At 44.9% G+C, this 8071-nt stretch overlaps 1 protein-coding gene across 1 annotated transcript in view; it reads left to right on the forward strand.

Annotated features, from left to right (window-relative positions):
• atp8b1 (ATPase phospholipid transporting 8B1) overlaps window positions 1-8071 on the forward strand; it is a 31636-nt gene that overhangs the window by 13204 nt on the left and 10361 nt on the right. The window contains exons 4-14 of the mRNA XM_017432919.3: window positions 2178-2291; window positions 2382-2480; window positions 2712-2773; window positions 2857-2929; window positions 4862-4932; window positions 5283-5365; window positions 5826-5984; window positions 7069-7157; window positions 7238-7428; window positions 7519-7603; window positions 7688-7811. Coding sequence (XP_017288408.1) covers window positions 2178-2291; window positions 2382-2480; window positions 2712-2773; window positions 2857-2929; window positions 4862-4932; window positions 5283-5365; window positions 5826-5984; window positions 7069-7157; window positions 7238-7428; window positions 7519-7603; window positions 7688-7811 — 1150 coding nt within the window. The remainder of the gene's footprint in view (window positions 1-2177; window positions 2292-2381; window positions 2481-2711; window positions 2774-2856; window positions 2930-4861; window positions 4933-5282; window positions 5366-5825; window positions 5985-7068; window positions 7158-7237; window positions 7429-7518; window positions 7604-7687; window positions 7812-8071) is intronic.

Below are 8071 nucleotides of genomic sequence, written 5' to 3' on the forward strand. Positions count from 1 at the left end.
CTTCGCTTTTTGGCTCAGCTCTCTCCTCACCACGACAGATCGGTACAGCGCCCGCTTCACTGCAGACGCTGCACCAATCCGCCTGTCCATCTCCCGCTCCATTTTTCCCTCATTCGTGAACAAGACCCCGAGATACTTAAACTCCTCCCACTTGGGGCAGGACCTCCAAGTAAGATCCAACAATAATATCTTAATGAAATGGACGAAGTGTCTTTGCCTCCTTTTAGTCGTCCACATTGAAGCCACAAGATCTGGTTTTTGGAAGCTGCCATGTTGCATTTATTTGGAACCAGAGCTTTAGTTTCAAAGTCCTGTTTGTTTACATGGAGGGGGCGGAGCCAAACGACGGCTTCAGCTTCCAGGTTCCCGTCGGGTGTCGAGTTTTCTTTAACAGTTGAAGGAATTGGAAAACTCCCGACACAAATGGGGGTGAAACGGCGTTTGTGCTGCTGGAAGGCGTTGGCTAACCCGTCACCGCAGCTCTGAACACATTTCCTGTCTGTTAGTCTTCTTCATGCCATCTAGTGAGATCGGATATTTGGTTACCGAGCAAACTTATTTAAATTTACACATTTTCAGGGGAAATTTTTGAAGCACTTCCCACAAACAAATTTCTGACACGTGGAGTTTTAATTTTCCTCCTGTTGAAACAAAAACGCCTCTCACACGGCAGGGCTTCACTTTTAGTTGTTGAAATGTTCAGCGCCATCTTGAATCATGTGACAACAGTCATGTGAAGCTGGTCAATGAAAATAAATGACGTGAAACCACGAGACGATCGTCCAAATGTCTCACTGCAGTAAAACAGTCGTCAAATAAGGACTAATAAATATAAACTGAGACACCAAAACGAATCTCATTATGTCCAAATCTGTAAAGAGGATCTACCTCAGAGGGGACTACATGATGAAGAGTGATGCATTTATTTTTTAGAATAAAGGTGCAAACATGCAGCTGAAACCCGATGTCTTCGTCCACTGTCCCACATGGACCCGATCGCGCTCCTTGAGGTCCACCGTCCTCCATGTTTTCAGGTGTTTCTCTGCTCTGACTCACCTCAGCTGAATGACCTGAAGACCTGCTGAGGAGCAGAGGAACATCTGAAATGGACGGTGGACCTCCTGGACCAGGATTGGACACCTCTGGACTGGACTGTCCCTGTTTTGGGTCAGACAGGATTCCCTAAATTATTTCTGTCAGATTTTTTTTTCAGAATCACGAGTTTCCATCCATGTTCTCAGTATTTGGTGGAGTTGTCTTCAGGCTGACTCGGGTCGAATGTCTCTGGTTTCTGTCCTCAAGTGTCCACCATAATTTGTTGGACTTTTGTCCCGTTCCTTCTGGTAGAACTGGAGGAACCGGGTCGGGTTTGTAGGTCGCCTTTTCAGCTCCGCCCACTAATGTGACAGTCTCTAAAACAGCGTCTTTGACTCATCTGTCCGTCCGCTGAGGGACATTGTCCATTTGGACCCATTTGTGTCCAAGCTTCAGCTTCCTGCCTGTCTTCAGATGTTGCTTCATGCTCTGTCCTCCTGATGTATCTGTTTTGTGACGTTCTCCAGTCCCCCCCACATCATGATGCTGCCGCCGCCGTGCTCCACAGTTGGGATGGTGCTCTCAGGCCTACAAGCTTCTACCTTTTCCCTCCAAACGTAACGATCGTCTTTGTGTCCGAACGGTTCAGTTTTAGTGTCGTCGGACCACAGGACATGTCTTCTTCCTGTCTGAGGGACCTCTCAGTCCATGTTGGTCCAGGACTCTTTTGTTTTGGGGTCGATTGGCGGATTTGTGTTGCTGTCGTTTTGAATGTGGATGCGTGTTTTTGTTTGATTTGTTTTCCTTTTTGTAAACATTTAACCGAACTCGTGTTCGCCGTGATCTAAACGCCGTGATCTAAACGCCGTCATCGGTTGGATCTTTGTTAGGAATCGTAGTCATCCGGAGGTTGGCAGCTGGAAGAGGTCCAGGCTTTAAAATGCTCAGTTTTTGCGAGCTGAACTCTCATGCTGCTAATCAGCCCTCCCCTCCCCTCCCTGCTGAGGGTCATTAGGGTCTATGTTGACGAAGTTAAAAGCTTAGAACTCCTAACCTTTCAGTTTGAGAAGCAGCTGCCTTTGTTTTAAGCGGATCATTTGGACGTTTCCTGCGTTTGACTACCGACGTCGTTGTGTTTCCAGGGGAACGCCATAAAGACGTACAAGTACAACGCACTGACCTTCCTGCCCCTGAACCTGTACGAGCAGTTTAAGAGGGTCGCCAACATCTACTTCCTGGCTCTGCTCATCTTGCAGGTTTGTCTCGTGAACGTGAAACCTGCCTGCTCGTTGTGTGAAATGAAAAGGACCAATCGGTGCCAACAAATGTTGTTATTTTTTTTTTAGATTATTCCAGAGATTTCCACTCTGCCGTGGTACACCACACTGATTCCTCTGGTCATCGTGTTGGGAATCACAGCCATCAAAGACCTGGTGGACGATCTGGTAAGACCTGGTTTATTTTATCTATTTATCAAATTTTTTGGCTCGATTTTAAATCTAGTAAAGATTTATTTTCAGTGTTTTTCAGCATTAGTTAAAGAAAAACTTCAATTCATGTGAATCAGTAAACTTTACTGACTGATGGATTTGATAACCAGAACTAAAAGAGTAATTTAACATTTAGAAATTAGAGTTTGGATAACAGGAAGTGCTTTTTTAATTTCCTTCCTCCAGGCGCGGCACAGAATGGACAAGGAAATCAACAACAGGAAGTGCGAGGTTCTGCAGGACAGCAGGTCAGAAAAGGTTATTTTTGTGGATATTCCCTTTGGTCGTCTTGGTTATGGCGTGAAAACCGATGGTTCTGTCTCCGCCTCAGGTTTCAAGAATCAAAGTGGATGAACATCCAAGTTGGAGATGTGGTTCGCCTCAAGAAAAATGACTTCATACCGGTAAAATTTTAGGTTCTGAACCGAAACTTGATCTCGACTTTAACAGGAACATCCAGTTCCAATATATGCTAAAGGATTAATGTGCAACAAGTAATAATAAGTTGAACGATGCAGGAAAAATCAGTATATTAGCTGTTGACCAATGGACTGAGGTTATATACTGAATTCTGGTGATGTCATTGGTCTTATAGCTGAGTGACCAATGAGATCACTCATTGGATTTTTACTACTCTGGATAAATATTAATGTCAGATTAATTTAGAGCTTTGAAGGATTTATTTGAGCTGTTCTTTTTCCTGAATAGAGTCCATAAACGTCCACTAATGTTTGGTTAAATGTCCCTCAGCCGGTGTCTCCTGGACCTTTTGTCTCCATCATCGAGCTTCTGGCTGATATTTGTCTCTTCTTGGTAGAGTTCAGTTAAACTGGTTGGTTTCCTGGTTTCAGGCTTTTAATCAGAGTCCACAGATCATCAGTCAGGTCCAGGTCCTTCCAGAAGCTTCATGTCGGCCGGAGTTATCCAATCAGAGAGCAGCTCTGATGATGGATCCAATCAGAGAGCAGCTCTGATGATTGATCCAATCAGAGAGCAGCTCTGATGATTGATCCAATCAGAGACCAGCTCTGATCATTGATCCAATTAGAGACCAGCTCTGATGATTGATCCAATCAGAAACCAGCTCTGATGACTGATCCAATCAGAAACCAGCTCTGCTGATGGATCCAATCAGAAACCAGCTCTGATGATTGATCCAATCAGAGACCAGCTCTGATCATTGATCCAATTAGAGACCAGCTCTGATGATTGATCCAATCAGAAACCAGCTCTGATGACTGATCCAATCAGAAACCAGCTCTGCTGATGGATCCAATCAGAAACCAGCTCTGATGATTGATCCAATCAGAGACCAGCTCTGATCATTGATCCAATTAGAGACCAGCTCTGATGATTGATCCAATCAGAAACCAGCTCTGATGACTGATCCAATCAGAAACCAGCTCTGCTGATGGATCCAATCAGAAACCAGCTCTGATGATTGATCCAATCAGAGACCAGCTCTGATCATTGATCCAATTAGAGACCAGCTCTGATGATTGATCCAATCAGAAACCAGCTCTGATGACTGATCCAATCAGAAACCAGCTCTGCTGATGGATCCAATCAGAAACCAGCTCTGATGACTGATCCAATCAGAAACCAGCTCTGCTGATGGATCCAATCAGAGACCAGCTCTGATCATTGATCCAATCAGAAACCAGCTCTGATCATTGATCCAATCAGAGAGCAGCTCTGATGATGGATCCAATCAGAGAGCAGCTCTGATGATTGATCCAATCAGAGACCAGCTCTGATCATTGATCCAATTAGAGACCAGCTCTGATGATTGATCCAATCAGAAACCAGCTCTGATGACTGATCCAATCAGAAACCAGCTCTGCTGATGGATCCAATCAGAAACCAGCTCTGATGACTGATCCAATCAGAAACCAGCTCTGCTGATGGATCCAATCAGAGACCAGCTCTGATCATTGATCCAATCAGAAACCAGCTCTGATCATTGATCCAATCAGAGAGCAGCTCTGATGACTGATCCAATCAGAGAGCAGCTCTGATGATTTGATCCAATCATAGAGCAGCTCTGATGATTTGATCCAATCAGAGAGCAGCTCTGATGATTTGATCCAATCATAGAGCAGCTCTGATGATTTGATCCAATCAGAGAGCAGCTCTGATGATTGATCCAATCAGAGAGCAGCTCTGATGTTTGGGATCACGGCCCTGTTGGACCAAACTGTGTCCAAGGTCCAACCGTCTACCTGTTGGTTTGAGGTCAAGCTGGAGAACCTGAAGGCCGTCCTCCGTCCCTGTCACCAATCATGACGCTGCCCCCACCGTGCCTGACAGTGTTGTTGTTTTTTTGTTCTCCTCAGGCTGACATCCTGTTGTTGTCCAGCTCCAACCCGAACAGCTTGTGTTACGTGGAGACAGCCGAGCTCGACGGGTAAGAACTGCTGAGAACTGAAACCTTTGACCGTTATTAAGTGTTTGCCTTTTAAAGCTGAGGTATTTCAGGTCAGTCATGGTTCCGTCTTTCCTTGGGAAGTTTTTGTTTGAACAGCGTTTTTTCTTTTTGCTCAGTCAACAAATCAGTCAGCGCTAAGTGAAGTGTAAATATGATCAGAACCTTTCAGCCTCAACTCTTTAAGGTTTAGTTTCAGATCAGGAGTGGAAAAACAAACCGAGGGAAACAGGAGTTCAGAATTTACCGGAACGTTCACTGTTCTTCATTTATCAGTCGTAGTTTCAGCAGGTTGGCTTCTTCTGACGTTTGTTGGTTTTTTTCTGTCGCAGAGAAACCAACCTGAAGTTTAAGATGGGCCTCCGGGTGACGGACGAGAGACTCCAGGAGGAACGGCAGCTGGCTCAGTTTGACGGTGAACCTTTATTTAACTTTAAAACACGGACAGAACCAGAACCAGAACCAAAGACGTTCAAACACAAAGCCGGAGTACGGCGTCGGGAACGTTGGTAGGACCTGAGTTTGTCAGCAAAATTTACTCAGATTTAACAACATGAACCCTAGTAGTATTATACCAGTACCACAGCATGATGGTACCACCACCATGCCTGACAGTTGGTTCAGTGTTCTCGGCTCTGAAAGCCTCCAAACATCTTCTGGTTCCGGTTGTGTCCGTTTGTTTGTTTGTCTGTCAGCAGAGATCAGATAAAAACTGACGGACAGATCGGGATGAAATCTTGGATTAGATTCCGGTTCCGATCCAGATCGCGCTCCTCGTCGTCTTCGAGTCCCAACATCTCGATCCTCGTCTCGTCGTCAGGCTGCAGGTTTTCATTTTCCCCTCTTCTTCTCTCTCTCTCTCTCCGGTTTCGCAGCTCTGATCGAGTGCGAGGAGCCGAACAACCGGCTGGATAAATTCCTGGGGACAATGCTGTGGAACCAGGAGCGTTACCCGTTAGAGCTGGACAACATGCTGCTCCGAGGCTGCAAGGTCCGAAACACGGACTACTGCCACGGGCTCGTCATCTTCGCAGGTCTGTTCGCCGTCGGCTGCCTTCGGCTTTTAGCTGCCGTTAGCTGAAATAACTCGCTTTCAGCTGTTTGTTAAAGGGTTAAAATACTCTAGCGGGAAAGATCCACCCTCTCAGAGACTCCGTTTAAATTTTTCTCTAAAGTCCAGACTTCGTCGTCATATTTTCAGCGCATTAGAGCGAGAAGCGCCAAAACCGGGAGAAAACTCCCCCGTCCTCCGTCCGATCTCACCCCCAACCCAGCCAAATGAAAACACTCCCCCTCCTCTCCAATCTGACGGAGGCTCAACGTTTTCTGTCAAACGACCAAAAATCTACAGGGAGAAGAAGAAAAAGGCGTAAAAATTAAATGAAGTTTGGCGGCGCGGGAGTGAATTATGAGTTTTGTGACATTTAGCGTGTTTGGATTTTATAGTTAGGGTGTAGTTTAGACTGGGACAGACAGTGAGGACTTTGTTGATGAACCAGGTGATCCATTATTTTATTTTAGAGGATTACTGGAAACAGAATCACATTTTATCTGTCCTTTCAGCCAAAATAATAACAACAGACAGATTCAGATCCATATTTTGAGCATCAGGATCTATTTTATAACATTTACCTGAATGATCCTGCATGAACAGGACACAGAAAATAACCAAAACTAAGAATGTGATGTAGCCCCTCTGCCTTGTTTTGGACAGAAACTGTTTATATTCATGGACCAAAGGATTTATGGCAATTTATTAGAACTCCTGATTGTTTGGTCTAAATTATCAGCATTTTAATGGAGAAAGTCTGTATAACTTTGTTGTTTGCTTAATTTGTTCACGTTTATGAATATTACTGATTATATTTGCATTCTAAGTTGTCAAAACATTTCATTAAGTATGTTTTTGTGGTTTTTACAGTAAAAAAACTAAGAATTTTTCGCTCAGATTTTATGTTTTTGTGTGATTTTAGGTCTGTTGTGTTAATACAGCAGGTCAAAAGTAAAAAATGACTCCAAACATGGCGGTTAAACCACTTTTAGGGTGAAATATGAAGGAAATTTAAAATCCAGTTTCACCCCAGACCTCAGAGGGTTAAAGAGCGTTTGTCGTTTTAGGAGCCGACACTAAAATCATGAAGAATAGCGGGAAAACGAGATTCAAGAGGACCAAAATTGATGAGCTGATGAACTACATGGTTTACACAGTAAGTCTTTAATTTACCTCCTTTTATTGCTTTAATTGTTAATATTTTAGCTGGTTTTGAGCTCCTTTCTGTCTCCGCAGATCTTCGCGATGCTGATCCTGGTCTCGGCTGGTTTGGCTATCGGACACAAGTTCTGGTACGACGACATCGGGTCGAAGGCCTGGTACCTGGAGGACGGTAAAAGCTACTCGGCCGACCACAGAGGCTTCCTCAGCTTCTGGGGATACATCATCGTCCTGAACACCATGGTGCCCATTTCGCTCTACGTCAGGTCAGCGAACCGATCCTTCCATCGTTTAGATCCGGTTTCAACATCCCTGGTGGTTGTAGAGTGGTCCAGTAATGGTTTGTCTTTGTGCAGCGTGGAGGTGATCCGTCTGGGCCAGAGCAAATTCATCAACTGGGACCTGCAGATGTTTTACCAGGAGAAAGACACGCCGGCCAAAGTAAATAAAATCTGCCTGCATGGCTTCGTTTCGGCCCCGTGATTCATTTTAACAAAGTGAATTTTATCTGGTTCCGCTGCCCAGGCTCGGACCACGACGCTGAACGAGCAGCTGGGTCAGATCCAGTACATCTTCTCCGACAAGACGGGAACTCTGACGCAGAACATCATGCAGTTCAAGAAGTGCACCATCGCCGGACGCAGCTTCGGTACGACGGGCGTGGCTTATCTCCCAGCTCTGCTGAGTTTGAGTGTTAAAGAAAGTTTACCTTAATTTAAAATAACTTCTGTGTGTCTAACTCTTTACAGACCCTCCAGGGTTTCGTGATGTTGCGATCGCAACTATTAACGCAAAATCAAGCAAACCCCGCGAAATCGCAACTTTCCCGCAACTTTAACCCAATATTTATTGTTTCTAAAGTGATTCGCCACCGTTTCTGCGGTCTAGTCTCTTCTTTGTGGGTTTGTG

The sequence above is a fragment of the Kryptolebias marmoratus genome, linkage group LG14, assembly GCF_001649575.2.
Source record: "Kryptolebias marmoratus isolate JLee-2015 linkage group LG14, ASM164957v2, whole genome shotgun sequence".
Classification (NCBI taxonomy): Eukaryota; Metazoa; Chordata; class Actinopteri; order Cyprinodontiformes; family Rivulidae; genus Kryptolebias; species Kryptolebias marmoratus.